The sequence below is a fragment of the Balaenoptera physalus genome (assembly GCF_965194825.1).
Source record: "Balaenoptera physalus genome assembly, chromosome: 18".
NCBI lineage: Eukaryota > Metazoa > Chordata > Mammalia > Artiodactyla > Balaenopteridae > Balaenoptera > Balaenoptera physalus.
Genome location: NC_138899.1, coordinates 502,557 through 523,182, shown reverse-complemented (window position 1 = coordinate 523,182; position 20,626 = coordinate 502,557). Strand labels below are relative to the sequence as shown.

General features: G+C 48.1%; 1 protein-coding gene across 14 annotated transcripts in view; it reads left to right on the top strand.

Annotated features, from left to right (window-relative positions):
- The window catches only part of TMCO3 (transmembrane and coiled-coil domains 3), a 31,806-nt gene extending 21,638 nt beyond the window's left edge, over nt 1–10,168 (top strand). For 8 of the 14 annotated variants that reach the window (XM_082435193.1, XM_082435187.1, XM_082435186.1 and 5 more), the window contains 5 exons: nt 4,863–5,079; nt 7,674–7,824; nt 8,426–8,505; nt 9,202–9,351; nt 9,535–9,795. In XM_082435193.1, the coding sequence (XP_082291319.1) occupies nt 4,863–5,079; nt 7,674–7,824; nt 8,426–8,505; nt 9,202–9,351; nt 9,535–9,648 (712 nt within the window). In that variant the 3' untranslated portion in view covers nt 9,649–9,795. Of the gene's footprint in view, nt 1–4,862; nt 5,080–7,673; nt 7,825–8,425; nt 8,506–9,201; nt 9,352–9,534 lie in introns of all 14 variants that reach the window. The other 6 variants (XM_082435188.1, XM_082435197.1, XM_082435195.1 and 3 more) reach the window with 3 other exon arrangements.
- Nucleotides 10,169–20,626: the final 10,458 nt, after the last annotated feature.

The following is a 20,626-nucleotide window of genomic DNA, read 5'->3' as shown; positions in this document are numbered from 1 at the left end:
GACGTGGCCACCGGGCATTGGTCTGCAGCGGACATTTCTTTCTTCCAATGCCTGGCAATGCTGTGCTGCTTCTCCCTGGCCTCCGATGGCTTCAGTGAGAAACTGGCTGTCATTCAGACCTGTGTTTCTCCACAAGTAACGCATGGCTCCTCTCTGGCTGCTTTCAAGACTTTGCCTTTAGTTTTCAGAAATTTAATTACGCTGTGTCTTGGTGTCTTAGTTCAGGCTCTACAGCAGACACCACAGATGCAGCAGCTTACACAACAGACGTTTAGTCCCGGGGGCTGGGCCCCGTAGATCAGGGTGCTGGTGCCCTCTCAGGCAGCTATCTTCTCCTGTGTCTCCACGGTAGGGGAGGTGGAGAGGCTGCAAAGCCCTCCGGTCTCTCTGATAAAGGCCATTAGTCCCAGCACCGGCCCCACCTCCAGATGACTCTGGGGGAACACACACCTTCGGCCCGTGACACCTTTGGGTTTGTTCTGTATGGCGTTCGTTCATCTTCTTGAAGCTGTAGCTTTACGTCTCTTGCCTAGTTTAGGAATTTCGGCCATTGTTTCCTCAGGTGTTTTTTTTTTTCAGTCCCGCTTGCCCCCTCCTCGTGGGACCCCAGTGATGCAAACGTGGCTCTTCTGTCGTCCCATGGGTCTCTGAGACGCTTCTTTTTCGGTCTGTTTTCTGCCTGTTGTTCAGACTGGGTAAATTCTGTCCGTTTGTCCTCACGTCCAGTGGTCCCCATCCTCTGTCATCTCTCTACTATTCAGCCCATCCAGCAAGATTTTTGCTCGGCTTATTATATTGTTTAGTTATATAATTTCCATTTGATTCTTCTTTTTATAACTTCTGTATCTTGCTGAGATTTTCTATTTTTTCCATTTGTTTCAAGAGAATATTTTAAGTGCTATTGAATCATTTTTACGATGGCTGCTTTAAAATCTTTGTCAGATAATTCTGATGACCGGTCTTGATGTTGGAGTCTCATTCAAGTTGTGGTTTTCCTGATTCTTGGTGTGCTGAGTGATTTCCAATCGTATCCTGGACATTTTGTATCTGATAATATGAGTCTCTGGATCCTTTAATCATTTTTTAAAGCCAGCAGCCCCATGTTGAGGCATGGTTGAGGGTGGGTGGGTGTGTGTTCATCTTCCTGCTGGGCCCCGTCCGGGGGGGGCATCGTCAGCCTGCCTCATAGCTGACCGGCGGGGTGGAAGCGTTTTGTATTTTTAATATTTGCCTTTTGCCAGATATTGTATTAAGTTTCAGCAATCTAAAGTGATCAAGATCTTTTCTCCGCTCTCAGGAAGCTCAGCCTGGTGGGGAAAGTAGAAGGAGGGAATGGTTTTTAACTGAGATTCCCAGAGGTGAAGGCTCCGGCCCTGGTGTGCGGCCACCCTGGAGCCCCAGCTCTCCATTTGCCAGCCCTGCAGGCTGTGTTCTCACCTGTAGGATGGGAACAAGGTGGAACCTGGACCGTGTGCTGGCTGTCAACAGAGAGACTCGTAGGGCACCTAACACGCCCCTCGTATGTGCAGCTGTTAAAGGCCGTTTGTCAGGAAGGCCCTTTGTCTGCCATTTTTCTTTGATCCAAAGTTCTTTAACTGTCAGAAAAGCGACCCTTTGTCACATTAGTCCTCCCGGCTACAGATTTTCAGGGTAAGTAACTGAACAAAAATTTAGACAGAAAAAGGATTTGTAACTTTAGCTGAAAGTCGTTTGAGTTCTGTTTGGGATGTGCAGTAAGTTGTTCCCGGGAGAGGCGGGAACCCCCTTTCCTAGGCAGAATCTGAACCGCAGCCAAGAGTGTCCGGGCCCCCTGGGAACTACGGGTATCCCCTGGGAACCAGGCCCCCTGCCAGGTAGACAGGTACGGCTCAGGCAGAAGACTTGGAAAGCTTTTCTTTTTATCTTCCTAATTTAAAAATTCATTCAGTACTGGTACTGGTCCTGTTGATTTCATTCCCGTTTTGTCATGAGACGCCATGTTTACCGAGAATTTTAATGACGTGGAAAACTGCCCTGCATTGTGTTAGGTTGTAAAAAAGAGTCAAGACCACATATAGTATTTCTCAGAAGGAGAAACATGGAGCTGCCATTTGACTCAGCTCTTCTGCTCCAGGGTGTGTACCCCACAGGAATGGGAACACCTGTCCACAGGTGTCACCTTTGGGGGGCAAAGGCGGCACAGCCACGTGAATGCCCCTCGTGCCATGAGTTACACACTAATGGGGAAGGTGGTAAATTTTATGTTACGAATATTTTACCACAGTAAAAAAAACTTGTGTGTGAATGTTCATGGCAGCATTAGTCATAATAGCTAAGACGTGGAAACGACTCAAATATCCATTAGCTAATGGACAGATAAATAAAACATACAGTGAAATGTTACTCAGCCATAAAAAGGAACGACGCGCTGACACACACTGCAGCGCGGATGAGCCCTGAGGACAGACGCCAAAGGCCACACCATGGTTCCCACAAACAATTCTGTTTGTGTGAAACGTCCAGAACAGGCAGATCCACGGAGACAGCAGGTTGGTGGTGCCGGGGGCTGGGCTTGGGGAGTGAGTGCAAGGGGCGCAAGGTTTCTCTGGGGGATGAAATACGTTCTGAGACTGTGGTGGTGGCACAACTTTGTGACTAGAAGCCATTGAATTGTATACTTTAAACGGGTGAATTGTGAGAAATGAGGCATGTATCAATAAAGCTGTTAAAAATTACATACAATATTATTTTAACTACATAAAGGAGAAGATGGAGGCTAGAAATGTGTATTACAAAGTGTTAAGGATTTTTCTACTAGTAGAGGAATAGATTACAGTAATTTTACTGTTTATTTACTTTTCTGTGTAACTTGGGAAAACCTCTTTTCCAATTTTGATAACCAGGGAAAATTTATAGTAAAAAATATTAAATAAGATCAATAGTAATGTTAATATAAGCTTTGCCTCTTAATTCAGCTTTATTCAGAATTAATCTTGATCTTTCCTAAAGGAAAGAATTATCTTCTTCCCTCCAAACATTTCACAGGTAAAGAACAGAACACAGGGACTATGATAAAAAAAAAAATAAAGTAATTCAAATTATTAGCATTAAAATCTTTCAAAACCATGAAAATTCTAGAAGAAAGTATGGATGAATGTATTACTAAATATTGAAGATGTTCAAGCAGAACACAAATTCCAGAAGCCATAAAGGACAAGAAATGTGATCAGTGCTACTAAAGTTTCATACTTTAAATGTTTAAATACACGCACATGTCCATGTACACACACACGCATATCCACCCGCGCACGTGCATGGATACACACACACACAGAGACCTGCACACATACACATACACACATACATGTGTGCACACATGTATACACGCACATACATGTACAGGAACACATTAGGTAAGCAGGCCAAAGACAAATGGGGAAGAGATGTGTGTACACATTCTGTCTTATTGTTTAAAATCGAAGTATAGTTGATTTTAAGACAGAGGGCTAAGTTTCTCATTTCATGAAGATCTACAAATCAACGAGAAAAATGAGACTAACGCAGTTAGCAAATAGGGGAGCGCCGAGAGACGCTAACTCAGCCACACGCGGGTGGGAGAACACCCTGCCCCCTGCCCCCCACGGAAGGAAGTCGGGGGGCGCCTCTCCCTGTTGGGCGGGGCCGTCCGTCAAGGGTGGACATGGACGGCGCACGGGCTCGCCCACAGGCCGCCCCCAGTGCAGCTGAGCCTGGACGACCTATTCCCGGGTCCAGCCCGGGAGACGTGGCCCCGGCCCTCGGGTCACGGGCATCAGACCACATCCCCACGTGTTGCTTTGGTCTCTGCAGCCAACTGAATGGGATGAGTCAGGGGTCACTGGGGTACAGGGGGAAGAGGGCTGCTGGGGAAGGGGCGCCTGGTGCTGGCCCTGAGGCCCGGGTCCGGGTCGCGGGCAGTGGAGCCCTGCCGCGTGGGGTGGGTGAGGAGTTCGGCGTCAGCTGTTGGGCTCTGGGGGCCTGGCTGGGCCTTCGAGCAGGTTTCTCTTCCTGCCGAGGCCACAGACCCCGCCTTCTCCCCTGGGCTGTCATCCTGAGCCTTAGCAGACGTGGATGTTCACAGAGACTCTGCTCTGATGCCCGAAGGCATCACACACACCTTGGGACGTGTCTGGGCTGCTGGTCTAGGCCTGGCTGCTGGGGTGAACCCTCTCTTAGCAACCTGATTTGTATTCTTCCATCAAGAACTTTTAAGCCAGAATTTTGGACTGAACGGTTTCCTAAATGTGATGGGGAACTGGGGTTAAAAAATATGTATGTTACCATAAACACAACAGATACACAATAGTGCCCATCTTGTGAAAGTCATTAGGTTGAGATCTTAAGAATATATTGAGATCTGAATAGTATATTCTAAAAAGGGCTTCACGCAGAACCCTTTTCTCCATGACTAAATAACAGAAAATTCAGAGTTCTGGCTCGGGATAAGGGAAGGCTCTTCTGAAAGTCGCTGGCATCCCCCAGTCATGCTTTGGTGGGGAGCCTGCAGTGTCGTGTTACAGAGCGACTGTTGCCTTACGAAGAATTTCAAACGGGGGTTAATTCCTAGTGAGGACTTTTATCATCTGTCATCAGTGGAGACACATAAGCTGTCAGTCACGAGTCATTACACCCTATAAAATGTACTTACTCCAAAGTATTAATTGCAACACCATTCAGCTTCTATATTCGATTCAAGTAACTTAATTTCTGAGGTTAATGTTTGATGGATTTTATTCTAACATTTAGAAATGAAAATGTCTGCGATTTGGGTCATTTATTTTGTAATGTTAAAAAGGAATGAAAGGTCATTTCATTGGACTTTAGCGTATTCTGAGGAGAATCAGGCGTCTCCCTCTCTTTCCCAGCGTCGCCATGGAGATCCTGCGGGTCCTGGGCCTGGTCGGGCAGGTCCTCTTCTCGCTTGCTGCGGTTCTCCTCTTCTGTCTTGTCATGAGGACCTACCTCGTGGGACCGTACTGCCGGAAGCTGCACGCGGAGAGCAAGGGGAACAAGGAGATCCTCATCCTGGGAATCTCCGCTTTCATCTTCCTCATGCTGACGGTAAGGCCCCAAATGCCCGCCACGTACATCGTCTGACTTATCCTCTGTTCACCGAGAGCTTGTGATCGGTCCTTCTTCTTTCATTCTACTAACAGTTGGCATACGCGAGACACTTGTTGGTGTTTTTATCCGTGCACAGTCGTGCTGCCTGGCACTTCTGCCCGCGCTCTCGGCTCTCTGCTGGGATGGTGTTTGTGAGTGTGAAACCGTGCGAGTCTGTCTTAGATGCTTTGCATCCGAAGCAAGAATCACAGTTTAAAACGACTTTTCGTTCTGTTTGATGAGAACAAGCTAGTCAGCAGCATAACTTCTTTCGCTGTAACGTGAAAAGCTCACCATAGAGGCTTGTTTTGGAGGCGGCCATCCCAGTTAAGGGACAGGCTTCTCATGGGAGAGCAGGGGAGGGGCCGGAGACCCCATAAACAGTCCCAGATCTGGGGCATCACCTGCACGGAAGAGATGCGCCCCTCGACGTGCGCCGGAGAAGTGAAGACCCGTGTTCACGCGGAAACTGACACGTGAGCGTGACAACAGCTGTGCTCCCATCGGGCCAGACCGCCCAGATGGCCTTCCTCAGGCGCGTAGTTCAGCTGGCCACGGCCCTCCACGCCAGGGTGGCCACGCAGCTTTGAACCGCGGGTCCGTGAGTTGCCGGAGAGCTGTGCTGACTCGAAAAGCCAGTCCCCAAGGTCAGGAGCTGTGTCACTCCACTTCCGTGCAGTTCGTGAAGACAGATCAGAGATGGGGGAAGGCCGCTGGCAGGGTGCTGAGGAGGGAGGGGGGCGGGGAGGACCCCGGAGGCCACGGGCGGCCCACGTGGCCCCACGGTGTCACATCCACAGGACTCATGCTGTGACTTGGGAAGATGCTGCCATTGGGAGGCCCAGGGGAAGGTACCGGGGTCTCTGGATGACTTCGTAGAACTGCACGTGAGCCTACAGTTAGCTCAAGAGAAAAGTTTAATCCTATAAAGGAAACTGAGGAAAATAACTTCCTTACACAGTTGCGTTGCCTGCTAGTGTCTCGTAATCTTGGGAGAAGACTGAGGTTTGCTTTTGCTCAAAGCCGTTCACGTACGTGACTGACTTCATTTCTGAGCGTGGCTCCACCCCATCTGGAGCGTCCCCTCTGGAGTGACACCCAGCAGAGCGCTCCGACCCAGTGCTCCGTGCTGCCACCCAGCGGCCCTTGAGCTGGAGCAGCCTCGCTCTGTGGCCGTGTCTCCTGAGCACCTGCTGCGGGGAAGGTGCCTAGCGCCCCGGGCCTCTGCTCACTCGCCCCGTCTGTGCTTAGACGTTCCAGGCCGTGGAAGTGAGGCTGCACGTGCGGGTCTAGGCCCGGGCCGTGTGGGCCTGCGTGACCGTGGCTGGTTTCCCCAGGTGGCCGTGCCCTTCTCCCCGACCAGCACGTTTCAGAGGCTGATCCCGAGCTGTAGCCCGTGTCAGTGCTTCATTCCTTTACACGGCTGAATGATATTCCTTGTCAGATACAGTTTTGCTAATGTCTTCCAGTTTGGGACTTGCCTTTCACTCTCTTGACCACGTTTTTCTGAACGGAAGTTCCTAATTTTAGTGTAGGGCCGCGATCATTCTTCGGGGGCAGCACCTCAGGATCCCGCGTGACACACGCTTTCCGGCCCCAGGTCCCGGAGACGCTCTGCGTTGTCCTCTGGAAACGTACTGCTTTCTCCTCTCACTGAGACCTGCCATCCATGGGAGGCGAGCTAGCGCGGCGTGGATGGCCGTGGTCAGGACCTGTTCTCCACGAGCGTCTCCTCACCCCCGTGAAGTCGAAGTCGAAGGTCACAGCACAGAAGCCGAGTGGCCGAGCATGGGTGGCCCAGACGCCTGGCTGTCCCCAGGCGGGCGGGCAGCCAGCCCGGCCCCCTCTCCGCAGGCTGTCTGCTCGTGGTCTCCTGGGTCACGGGGACGGGTTCGGCTGGTCCGCTTCCACGCACAGGGGGTTCTGTGACTTCCCGTAACGCTAGGTGCCCTTGGCTCCCCACGTCCGTGTCCGCGCTGCCGGGCGTGTGTCGTGTGTGTGTGGCGGCAGCGAGCGCTGTGTCGGATCCGCTCCCAGGCGTCTGATGGGCTCTGACACGGTCGTCAGCGGGGCTTCCTGGAACGTCGTCCGTCTGTCTGTGCTGCTCTCGTCACTGGATTTACCTCCCCGAGTTAAACGCCTTGTCCGCTTCCTTCCTCTAGGCGCCGGGGGGGGCGGGGAATAGTTTTGTGCACCACGTTTTTAATGCCAGGGGAGTCGGGCTGTTAATTGATTCAGGGTAAAGAAAGTGTGTCACAAATGCTTAGATCTTGGAAAATAGTCTCACTCAAAACGTCCACAGCAGTCTACACAAACGATGGTTGCAACTTTTATGACCGTTTCCTCTCGCTCGTGGTCAATGAGCTGACGTCCACTGCCGTGCCTTCTGCGGGGTTCTCCTAGCACACCGCAGGGGCCTGGGCAGGGGCAGGGAAGCTGGCTTGTCGCGGTTTTATGGGGACGTCCCACCACATCCGAGAGGCCCTCTCGTGTGTCCTCAGCAGAGAGGCTGGCGGGTGCACCCGGAGTGACCTGTGTCCTCCTCCCCTCAGGTCACCGAGCTCCTGGACGTGTCCATGGAGCTGGGCTGCTTCCTGGCCGGAGCCCTGGTGTCCTCCCAGGGTCACGTGGTCGCTGAGGAGGTCGTGTCCTACGTGGAGCCCGTCCGCGACTTCCTGGCCATCGTGTTCTTTGCGTCCATAGGTGACCCTCCTCCTCCAGGGGTGACACTCCCACTGGGTCTCATCTGCTCACACGTGTTTCTACTTAGCTTGTGCCGCGAAAACAGTTCCCATGGCGACTAGGGTCTGAGGGACTCTCCCTTAGAAGGAGGGAAGGTTTGAGCTGTGGGACGGGGGCTCCTGCCTGGGGGTCCTGAGGGTCCACCGCTCGGCAGGGTGGCAGGTCCAGTTCAGAACGTCCACATCAAATGCAGGAAGAAATTCTAATTTTAATACAAAAAATCAAACTGGTGTGTCGAGGCTGCTGCCCTGGGAATGTCCCCGTGGAGGGGGGCAGTCCCGCTCGTGGTCACAGCACGGCCACCTGGCCTCTCGCCCACACCCTCCACTGCTTGGTGGGTCCAAGAGCCCCAGAGACTCTGGGTGCCTCGAGAGGCAGGTTCTGAAGCCCGTGGAAACAGGGCGGGGAGCACTGAGTCGCCCGGCCCTCTGCTCGGGCTCTCGGGGTGGAGTGGGTGGGAGACACCCTGCCCCTTCCCGTCCTGGCGGAGGAGCCTGGGGATGTAGGGGCGGCAGGGAGGCTGGCCGCCCAGCCCGGACGATCGCCCGTCCCCATCCCACAGGCCTTCACGTGTTCCCCACCTTCGTGCTGTACGAGCTCACCGTCCTGCTGGTCCTCACGCTGTCCGTGGTGGTCATGAAGGTAGGGCCCCTGCTTGCGAAGTCCACGCTGCCTTTGGTTTCACCTGTCACACCACGCGCCTCGCTTCCTGCCTGTGTGTACCCCCCGCCCAGCGCAGCCCGGGCAGCTGGGGCTTCTTGGATTGGGATGGTCCTTTGTCTCAGAGTTTGTGTTGAAAATGGGGGTTTCAGAAGCTGGGACTGGAGAAACCGCTCTCTGGATCCTCCAGGGACACCCTTGCTCTGTAATTTGACTTCTAAGTGAGTCTAAAGAACCGCCAACCCAGCTCTGGTGACGCAAACGTACATTTTAACGGCCACTGAGAACTATTTTGCCACTTTCCACTTGTCTGATCTCTGTGACTACAAATTGTTGAGGTGCCCCTGTCAGCGTGGGATTCTGGGCGTGGAAGTGGCCTGGGCGGTGGCCGCTGGCTTTGCGGAGGAGAAGGAGCAGGGCCCCGATGATGGCTGAACGGCACTGCCCGCTGCAGGCTGCTTTCCTCTGCGCTTTCTTTACGTTTTGTTAAAAACAAAGTTTCCATTCTGAACGCTGCACGATGTTTGCTTGGCGGGAGGGCCTTGGTTTTCCCGGGCGGGGGGGTCTCCCTGCGTCCTCCCGCGCGGTGCTGGGGCGGCCCCCCCCCGGACCCGCCCTGCTTCCTGCGGGCGGTGCTCCGGGCCCCGCCTGGCCGAGCGTGACCTGCCGCTCTGGCAGTTCGTCCTGGCAGCCCTGGTCCTGTCTCTGCTGCTGCCCAAGACCAGCCAGTACGTCAAGTGGATCGTGGCCGCGGGGCTGGCCCAGGTCAGCGAGTTCTCTCTGGTCCTGGGGAGCCGGGCGCGCAGAGCACGTGTCATCTCTCGGGAGGTGAGTCTCTGCCCGGCTGGCAGAGCGGGGTTGTTAGGGGGAGTAGGGCTGGGGTGGGGGGGCGCCCCAGTCCCCGGGGCCTCTTGGGGAAGGGGGCGCCCTCCTCCTGGCCGGGCACCAGAGGCTCGCACACCGCGATGCAGAGACACGCCCCCGGCCGTGCTGACGCCCCGCCCCCGGCAGGTGTACCTCCTCATCCTGAGTGTGACCACGCTCAGCCTCCTCCTGGCCCCGCTGCTTTGGCGAGCGGCCGTCGCCAGGTGTGTGCCCCGGCCCGAGAGAAGGTCCAGCCTCTGAGGACTGCGGCCAGGCGACCGGCCGGAGCTGTCACCGCCTTCCCGGACCTCAGAGTCTCCCAGAGCCCGCCTCTGCGTGCAGTGATTATGCGCCGTCTACATGTAACTCTGCATTTTACAAATCGCCTTGACTCTTTTGCCTGGATGTGCCTTTTCTTCAGAAATTGATGTTAACTTTCTATTGTTATTTCATCAGTTCATGTTTTTTTGGTAAAGAAAAAAACTAGGAGGCTTTTTTATTTATTGTACAACTTGTAAGCCGTTGGTCAATATTTGTTGTTAAACGTTTCTGTGACGTGAGCTTTTAATTCTCACAATGTGTTTGGAAAGTTACTTTTAATCCTTAAAGTCTATGTTTTCTAAAATGAGATAAGTTCTTCTAAATGTCTTTTGCTTTTTATTACAATTTTAAACAACACTTTCATGTCAGTTTTTATCAGGTAAATCATTCTTTTAAAATATTTGGTTTTGAATCACAAGAATATGCATTCCTTAATAAAAATCATTTATGATCAGTATAATTAATTGAAATTTATTGAAAACCTGTTTTTAATTAGATTTTTGTGTTGAACTAATCTTTGTCAGTTTTTAAAATTAAGATGCAAAAAAAAAAGGGGGGGAGCTTCCCTGACGGTCCAGTGGTTAAGACTCCACGCTTCCCCTGAAGGGGGTGGAGGTCCGATTCCTGGTCGGGGAACTAAGATCCCGCTTGCAGCATGGTGCGGCCAAAAAAAAGAAAGAAAAAGAAAATTAAGGTGTGTCACCTATTACCTCACTTTTATAGAGACTAAATGAATGCAGAGCTATTTGTATAAGCTAAGTTCTGACTTTGAATTCTAAAAGTGTATTGGTGATTATGTACCCTTTTGTTTTTTACTTTCGATGATTTTTTTTTTCATTCCATATATTATCCAGTCTCACGTGCTCACAGGGTCAGCAATTACAACAGCCTCCCCGTCTCCCAGCTCTGAAAGCGGCAAGACAGCCACAGCTGCGGCCAAAGTGTGCCCCATTTTAGAAAACCACACAGCTGAAGATCTGACCCTTACACAGATTTCCCTAAGGGGTACCTAAGTTGAGTTTTCCTATAAATACTGGCTTTAAGAGCCCAGTGATTTGTCCAGAACACTTGGTGTAGAGGGACAGAGATGTTAGGTGTGATTACGGATCGCAGATGTAAATTATGGGTTGCAGTAATATTAACTAAATATTTTTAGAAACTAGCATTGGTTTTATTCATTTGTAAACCATTTCACACGGTGCCATTCCCTCCGGATCCTTGGGTGGAGTGGGAGGTGTTACCTGAGGTACCAAGGCCCTCCTGCCTTGCCTGTAACTCTGCACCGTGTCTGTCCATGTGCCTCTCCCTCTGGCATGTGTTCTATTTTCTCTTATATCTCCAGTACCCACAGCAGAGCTGGGACCTCTTAAATTTTGTTGAATGAAACCTATCTGATGTGCTGACATAAAGTTTTCCCTGAAATGTGGAACTAATATCACTCTGTGAGACTGAAGTAATTAATAAAGATGTACACTTTGTGACAAGAGGAAATGCTGTTAGAAAAGCCCTGCTCCTTGGAGAGGCCTAGACCATCAGGACTCCCCAAAGCCATGGGGGCTTCCCCCACCAGGCCCACTCTGCTCCAGCCCCGGGATTGGCCTCGTCACCTTTTACTCACCGGTGTCTTCACCCTCACCTCTCTTGGTCCTTATCATCTGTAAACTTGCTCCAGTCTGCCCCCATGGTGAACTCACAGAGCCCTCTCTCAACCCCTGTCCTCTCTCTCCCCTCACCGTGCAGACTCGCAGAAGGCTCAGAGCCCTTCTAACCCCCGCACCTGGGGCTGCAGACCACCTGCCTCCCAGATACCAGCATTGACCCATCACCATTTCCTCTGGGCCTGTGTGTGGCCCAGCAGAAACTCTTCAGGCCAGAAGGAAGTGGCATGATATATTTAAAGTGATGAAAGGAGAAAACGTACAACCCAGAATACTACTTAGTAAGGCTGTTATTCAGATTTGAAGGAGAAATGAAGTTTTGCAGATAATCAAGACATTCTCCAAGTTAGATCATATGCTAGGCCACATAACAAGTCTGCAAAAATTTAAGAAAATTGAAATCATATCAAGCATCTTTTCCAACCACAACAGTATGTGACTAGAAATCAACCATGAGAATAAAAACTGCAGAAACACAAACACATGGATGCTAAACAATGTGCTACTAAAAAACCAATGGGTCACTGGAGAAATCAAAAAGGAAATTAAAAAAGAAATACCTGCAGACAAATGAAAGTGGAAACACAGTGATCCAAAAATCTATGAGATGCAGCAAATGCAATTCTAAGAGGGAAGTTTAAAGTGATACAAACCTACCTCAGGAAACAAGAAAAAGCTCAAATAATCTAACCTTACATCTAAAGGAACTAGAAAAAAGAGCAAACAAACCCCAGAGCTAGTAGAAGGAAAGAAAAAGAGCAGAAAGAGAGAGAGAAGAAAAGAAGAAGAAAAGAGAGGAGGGCCAAATAAAATCAGAAATGGAAAAGGAGAAGTTACAACCAACACCACAGAAATACAAAAGCTTGTAAGAGATGACTACAAATGATACACCAATAAAAAGGACAACCTAGAAGAAATGGATAGATTCCTAGAAATGTACAATCTCCCAAGACTGAATCAGGGAGAAATAGAAAATACGAAAAGACAGATGACCAGTAATGAAATTGAATCAGTAATCAGAAAGCTCACAGGAAACAAAATCCAGGACCAGATGACCTCACGGGTGAATTCTAACAAACATTTAAAGAAGAACACATATTCTTCTCAAACTATTCCAAAATATTGGAGAGAGAGGAACACTTCCAAACTTATTCTATGAGGCCAGCATCACCCTGATACCAAAACCAGACAACAATATTCCAAAAAAAGAAAATTACAGGCCAATATCACAGATGAGCATAGATGCAAAATCCTGTACAAAATATTTGCAAATGAATTTGCAAAATCCTGGACAAAATATTTGCAAATGAATTCAACAACACATTAGGAGGAGCATACACCATGATCAAGTGGGATTTATCCCAGGGATGCAAGGATGGTTCAATATCTAAATGAATTAATGTGATATACCACATTAACAAATTGAAGAATAATTTTTAAAAAACATGATCATCTCAATAGATGTAGAAGAAGCTTTTGACAAAATTCAATATCCATTTATGATAAAAACTCTCAACAAAGCGGGTATAGATTGAGCATAGCTCAACAGAACAAACACCATATATGACAAGCCCATAGCTAATATTATACTCAACAGTGAAAGCTGGAAGCATTTCTACTAAGATCAGGAACAAGACAAGGATGCCCACTTTTGTCATTTTTATTCAATGTAGTATTGGAAGTACTAGCCACAGCAATCAGACAAGGAAAAGAAATAAAAGGCATCCAAATTGGAAAGGAAGAAGTAAAGCTCTGTTTGCAAATGACGTGATACTATATGTAGAAAATCCTAAAGATTCCACCAAAAACCTATTGGAACTAATACACGAATTCACTAAAATTGAAAGATACAAAATCAATATAAAGAAATCTGTTGCATTTCTGTACATTAACAATGAACTATCAGAAAGAGAAATTAAGAAAACAATCCTATTTACAATTACATCAAAAAAGAATAACATACCTAGGAATTAATCTCACCGAGGAGATAAAAGACCTGTACTTGAAAAACTATAAGACATTGATGAAAGAAATTGAAGACAACACACAAATAGATATTCCATGCTCATAGATTGGAAGAATTAATACTAAAATAATCATTCTACCCAAGTTAATCTACAGATTAAATGCAATCCCTATCAAAATACCAATGGCATTTTTTTTTTTTTACAGAACTAGAACAAATGATTCTAAAACTTGTGGAAACATAAAAACTCCAAATAGCCAAAGCAATCTTGAGAAGGAAGAACGAAGCTGGAGGTGTCATGCTCCCTGATTTCAAACTGTACTACAAAGCTGCAGTAAACATTATGGTACTGGCACAAAAACAGACACATGGGTCAGTGGAACAGAATAGAACCCAGAAATAAACCCATACTTATTTGGTCAATTCATCTGTGACAAAGGAGGAAAGAATATATTATGCAAGGGGGAAAAGACAGCCCCTTCAATAAGTGGTTGTTGGGAAAACCAGAGAGCTACATGCAAAAGAATGAAATTAGAACATTTTCTTACACCATATACAAAAGTAAGCTCAAAATGGATTAAAGACTTAAATGTAAGACCTGAAACCATAAAACTCCTAGAAGAAAACATAAGCAGTACACTCTGTGCCATTGGTCTCAGCAATAATTTTTTGATCTGTCTCAATGCAAGGGAAACAAAAGAAAAATAAACAAATGGGACTACATGAAACTAAAAAGCTTTTGTACAGTTAAGGGAACTATCAACAAAATGAAAAGGTAACCTACTGAATGGGAGAAGATATTTGCCAACAATGTATCCAATAAAGGGTTAATATTCCAAAATATACAAAGAACTCATACAACTCAACATCAAAAAAAGAAAAAAGAAAAAAACAGATTAAAAAATGGGCAGAGTATCTGAATAGACATTTTTCCAAAGAAGACATACAGATGGCCAGCAGGCACCGCTGCTCAACATCACTAACCATCAGGGAAATGCAAATCAAAACCACAAATGAGATACATCTCACACCTGTCAGAATGGCTATTGTGAAAAAGACTACAAATAACAAATGTTGGTGAGGATGTGGAGAAAAGGGAAGCCTTGTGCACTGTTGGTGGGAGTGTAAATTGGTGTAGCTACTATGGAAAAGAGTATGGAGATTCCTCAAAAAATTAAAAAGAGAACTACCATATGACCCAGCAATTCTACTCTTGGTATGTAACCAAAGAAAACAAAACACTAATTCAAAAAAATACATGCACCCCTATGTTCATTGCAGCATTATTTACAATAGCCAAGATGTGGAAGCAACCTAAGTGCCCATCAATAGATGAATGGATAAAGAAGATGTGTTGTTTTTATATACAATGGAATACTACTCAGCCATAAAAAGAATGAAATCTTGGCCATTAGTGAGAACATAGATGGAACTAGAGGGTATGCTGAGTGAAATACGTCAGAGAAAGACAAATACTGTATGGTTTTACTTATATGTGGACTTTAAAAATGAAATAAATGAACAAACATGACAAAACCGAAACAGAGTCATAAATACAGGGAACAAACAGGTTGCCAGTGGGGAGGAGTGTGAGGGAATGAGTGAAATAGGTGACGGAAATTAAGAGGAGCAAACTTCCCATTATAAAATAAATGAGTCATGGGATGAAATGTACAGTGTGGGCAATATAGTCCATAACTATGTAATATCTTTGGTGACAGGTTGTAACTAGACTTATAGTGGTGATCAATTCATAATGCATACAAATATCAAATCACTATGTTGTGCACCAGGAACTAACATCGTGGTGTTCAATAAGACAACGACCACAACCACAGAACAAAGACTAGCTGCGGCAGGATCCCCAGGAGTGATGAGCACTTAGATCAGAGGGGAAGGTGTGATCATGTAGCATCATACCAGCCCTTAGCAGTCTGGCCAGACTCCCACACGGAAGAGAGAAGTTTTTACCTTGGTGAGGGCACTGGTACGCCATCAGCTTTAACATAACCCTCTGGGATAGTCTGCATGGATACGTAGGCAAACAGCTAAGGCACGACCTGAGAACGTCCTCTACACCCCATGGCCCTCAGTAGAGAAAGCACAGACTGGAGTCCAGTGTGCAGGTCAGAGCATACAAGTATCTAACAGATATACTTGTGTGTGTGTATATATTGTTCTATTAATGTGATACATTACATTGATTGATTTTCTTACGTTGAACTATCTTTGCATTCCTGGAGTAAATTCCCCTTGGTCATGGTGTATAAGTTGATGAAAAATATGAATCTACAAATCCAGGAAGCTCAATGAACTCAAAGTAAGGTAAAGTTAAAGAGATTCACACTGAAACACATTATAATCAAACTCAAAAGACAAAGACTGAGAATCTTGAAAGCAATGAGATGTGACTCATCACTTACAAGGGATTCTCAGTAAGATTAATAGCCAGTTTTTCATTAGAAGCCATGGAAGTCAGAAGGCAGTAGGATAACATATTTGAAGTACTGAAAGAAAAAAAAATAACCTGCCAATCAAGAATTCTATATCCAGCAAAACTGTGCTTCAAAAATATGGGAGAAAGTAAGCTATTCCCAGGTAGACAAAAGCAGTGGGAGTTCATTTCCACTAGACCCGTTCTACAAAAGATGCTATAGGGCGTCTTTCAGGTTAAAATGTAAGGACACTAGACAATAACCAGAGGCCATAGGAAGAAGTAAAGACCTACATGAAGGGTAAATACACAGGCTAATATAAAAGCCAATATTACATTTTTGATTATCAACTCCACTTTTTATCTCCTACATGACTTAAATGGCAAATGCATAAATATAATTATAAATGTTATTGAAAAAATAATGTATAAATATGTATTAATATGAATTAAATTCCCATATCACAATACATAGATTGGCAGATGGATAAAAAGTAGAATACAACTATATGCTATCTACAAAAGGCTGACTCTCAACCTAAGGACATACATAGGTTGAAAGTGAAAGGATGGAAGATTTTACTTGCAATTTGTAACCAAAAGAGAGCAGGGGTGGCTGTACTAATATCACACAAAATAGATTTTAAGTAAAAAATTGTTACAAGAGACGAAGAACATTATATGATTATAATAATGATAATATAATGTCCCTTGTCTCTTGTAACAATGATAAAAGGGTAAATTCGCCAAGAAGATAATAACAATTATAAATGTACATATGCTAAACATCAGAGCTTCTAAATATATGAAGCAAACACTGACAGAATTGAAGGGATAGGCAGCATACCATAATATAGGAGGTTTTAATACCCCACTTTCGATAATGGATAGAACACCCAGAAAGAAGGTCAACAAGGAAGCAGAGGACTAGCACAGCACTATAGAGCACTGGCACCAACTGACATGTATAGAACACTCCACCCAACAAGAGCAGAATACACATTTTTCTCAAGTGCACATGGGACATTCTCCAGAGTTGGGTCCTAGGAGACGTTGCCTCCACTTTGTGAGACAGCAATGCGCTAAAGCATACGTCGTACTCGGAGTCTATTTATTCAGGCGCCCCTCGTCTCTCATCAGCTCAGAAGCAGGGCAGTCCACGGAAGAATTTTAAGCAGGAAGTGTCTTCATCCACTTTCCATTGTCTGTAGCGAGGGGCGAGGGCAGGTGTGCAGAGGTGTGGGTGGTGGTACTGACTGCAGTAGGAGGTGGTGAGCACCTGGGGCAGGTTACTCACCGGGCCTGGGCCCGTGGAAGAGGCACAGCTGAGGGGCCCTGCGGGAGCCGTGGACAGAGGGGGATGCAGCCAGCAGCCAGTGTGGCCAGGGAGGACGAGGGCCACGCGGACCAGCCTCTCCCTCCCGCCTTTCTCTCCTCTGGCCAATCCAGTGGGCCGCAGGTCCACAGGTTGGGGTGGGGGAGGGGGTGGGCAGAGCCCCCCAGGGACCAGGTGGGGATGGGGCAGGGCCAGCAGGTCTTCTTTCCTGGGAGTGCGTCCTCTGTCTTCCTCTGGGGACTGAGCTCCCAGAGCACCCCAGCCTCTGCACGCTGCCCACGGCGCGGGCACGTTTTCAACCCGAGCGTGTCCGGGTGCTGGTCTTGGGCCCTGGACGTCTGTCCATGTCTCACTGTCATGTTCCTCCACAGCCTGCAACTCGACCGTCAGGAACGCTTGCCCCGACCTCCCTGACCCGTCCCGTCTGCCCAGCTGCCCAGCCCGCCCACATCCACCTTCCGGGTCCTCGCCTGGCGCCTGTGGACTTGGGCCGGGGGCTGCCCCTACCCCGTCCCTCGGCGTCCACAGGTGCAGCTCTTGGTAGCAAGCACTTGCGTTTTGGAGGCTGTTGGTGTCTGAAGCAACTCCCTATAGTTAGGAAATGTGCCCTCATTAACACAGGCAGGAGGCGGGTGCCACGTCCCACCCTGGGAGCCCAAGAGGCACCGCCACCGGGAGCTGGAGGGTAGAGCAGGCCCACCCAGGCCGAGGCTCCTGTGCACAGTTCTGACTCTGGATCAGGAGCTCCGGCTGGGTGCCACCTAGAGCCCTTCCAGCCTCCGCGGCCCCATCTGTGCGCCGGTGCTGCCGGGTGGGCGTCCGTGGGCGCCCAGCTTCCTCGGCCCTTGTTGTTTCTGAGTCCAGACCTCAAGTGACCCCTGACGCTGTGGCCCTTCTTGGTCAGTCCCCAGAGCTGTGCTCTACAACCTCTCCTCTGCCCACCACATGCCTTATTTCTCTGAAACACAAATCTCTCTTCACCGTTCAGAACAAACTGATAATTGTCTCCGAATGCCTGCTCCCTGCCCCCTTATTTCTATAGAGCTTGAAATGCTTAGGCGGGTAAAGGGCCCAGAATGATGACTGCATCTCTAGCATCACTTACAGCCAGGTGTGGCCCCAGCTAAGCCAGTAGGACTGTTATGATCTGAATGTTTGCAGCCCCAGTGAGGTGTGAAAGGTGACAGGACATGCCACTCCTTTGGGAGAAGCCCTGGGAACAGGGCAGAGGCTACCCTTTTGCACGGGAAAGCTACATTCATAAGGAACTCTCTGTCCCAGGAGGACGCGGGTGAGGAAATCAGGGCAAATGCGTGTCAGTGAAGAGGACTGGGGTGTAATCTGCACAGGCACCTTACTTGTCTTCTGCGTTTCCCTGTCACCTCCCGCACACCCTTTTTTCTTTTGACTTCAGCTGGACGTGGTCTTTAAGCCTGAGTTCTAAGCCACTCTGGGAGTTACTTGTCTTTCCCTAGGTGCTCCCCTGTGCACACGAGGTACACACGTTCACCTTCTGCTTTTCTCTTGTTGATCTAAGGGCCACAGCCTAGAACTTAGAATAGAGGGGAACTTATTTTTCTTCTGCTACAGGCAGTGTTTGGAGGTGGGGGTCTCTGGGGGGTAAGCAGGTCGTGGGGGCAGAGCCCTATAAATGGGATTAGTGCCCGTGTTAGAAGAGGCCAGGGAGCCAGCTCACTCTGTCTGCCCTGTGAGGGTAAAACGAGGCATCTGTCTGTGAGCCAGAAAGAGGGTCCCACCCGAACGGCACAGGCTGGCACCCTGATTCTGGACTTCCGGCCTCCATAACCATGAGAAATAATTCCTGTTGTTTATAAGCCACCAGTCTGTCGTGTTTGGCTGTAGCTGCCCTGCCTGAGACACAGATGTAAGCAGCTACAGGCACTTTCCAGGATGTGTCCTTTTCTGCACGTGCAGGGACACACACATACATGTGTGCACACGCACGCTCGCACACACACACCTCAGCTGGTCATAGCCATCTCAGCGTCACCTTTGCTGTGAAGCCCTCCCTGACTGCCTGCAGGGGACATAATCGTTCCTTGCTCTGTGCTTCCACAATTCCAGCTTCCAATCACAAAGAGAGCCTTGCCCCTGTACGTCGTATTTGATTTGCGGCAGTCTGTCTCTCCCGTTTGACTCTCAGCAATCCTGTATCTTCTTTCTTTCTTTTTTGGCCGTGCCATGCAGCTTGAGAGATTTTAGTTCCCCAACCAGGGATTGAACTCTTCCCCCCCTTGCAATGGAAGCATGGAATCCTAATCACTGGACCGCCAGGGAATTTCCAATCCTCTGTCTTATTAATCTGCACAGTGTCAGCACTCAGATGCTACCTGGCACGTATTCAGGCCTCAGAACTGTTAGGTGAGTGAGGAATGTAGGACAGGTAAAGCTTTTGAAATTGTGTCTTCTTATCAAAGAACTATATTTTTATCTACTTATTTCTCAGCTAAAGGAATCAGAGCATCAGAGAGGCTGAGATGACCTGTCCAAGGTCATTTGACTTCCCTTCATCTCAGCTTCATCATAGCAGGTGGGCTGTAGGGCCCTTCTCTGAATCAGCAAGGTAAGTGGACAGCAGTGGGGAAATGACCAAAGGCTTTTGCTTCTACACAAAGTGAAGTTTCCTAAAATTGTGCTGTGGGCTCTTGGTGCTTTCCCTCCTGGCTGATGGTAATGGATTCTATCGAGGAAGGAAGTGACATAGGAGAGGTGGACCTTCAACCTTACATTGTAGGATTCTGTGGAAAACAACCTGGATGTCATCTTAGCAGGAGCAACACCAAGTCACCCAGAAGGAACACTGGGGTGAACTGCGGAATTAATGGGCAAAGGAATGAAAGGGGTTTGAGTAAATTTGAGTCAAATTGGATGCCGTGATCTTCTAGAATTTGTCGGATCCAAGGGGAGCTTTTCGAAGGACTGTGGCTTCAGCCTGTAAGCGGTTGTGCAGGTGTTTAAGATGCTAAGGACATAGTAATGCCAGAAGGCCGAGGACTGACCTTCCTTCCCAGAGGGGGACTTGGCTTTGACCAGAAATTTTCGAAAGGAGTCGTGATGTAAGGAAGGGAGAAACACCGACGTCTTCGTGTGTCTGGGCGGTGGGTGGGGCTCAGAGGTGGCGACTTCTGTGGGGAGAGGACCAGGGGGGTTTTCCTGAGGTTTGCAAACAAGTCACCCAATTCACTTACATTTCATGTTACACACAAATAAGTAGAAAAAATTTTTCTAAAGATGCCATTATTGATATTTGGCCAAAGAAAGAGAAAATGTCGCTTGTCCATATGCAGAACCCCACCCATAAGTCCCATGAGCCCCTGCCCCCCTCCCTGTCTTCCTACCTCTTGATGTCACCATTGCCATGGTTACCCAAGAAGGTGGAAAACAGAAAACTGCTGGAGAAAAGGCCAGTCATTGAGAAGGGAATCGAAGACAAACTGGATATCTAACAAACAGATTTAGAATTCAAATTTTCAAGGGAGTAGAAAACTTTCTCTCTCTTTAAA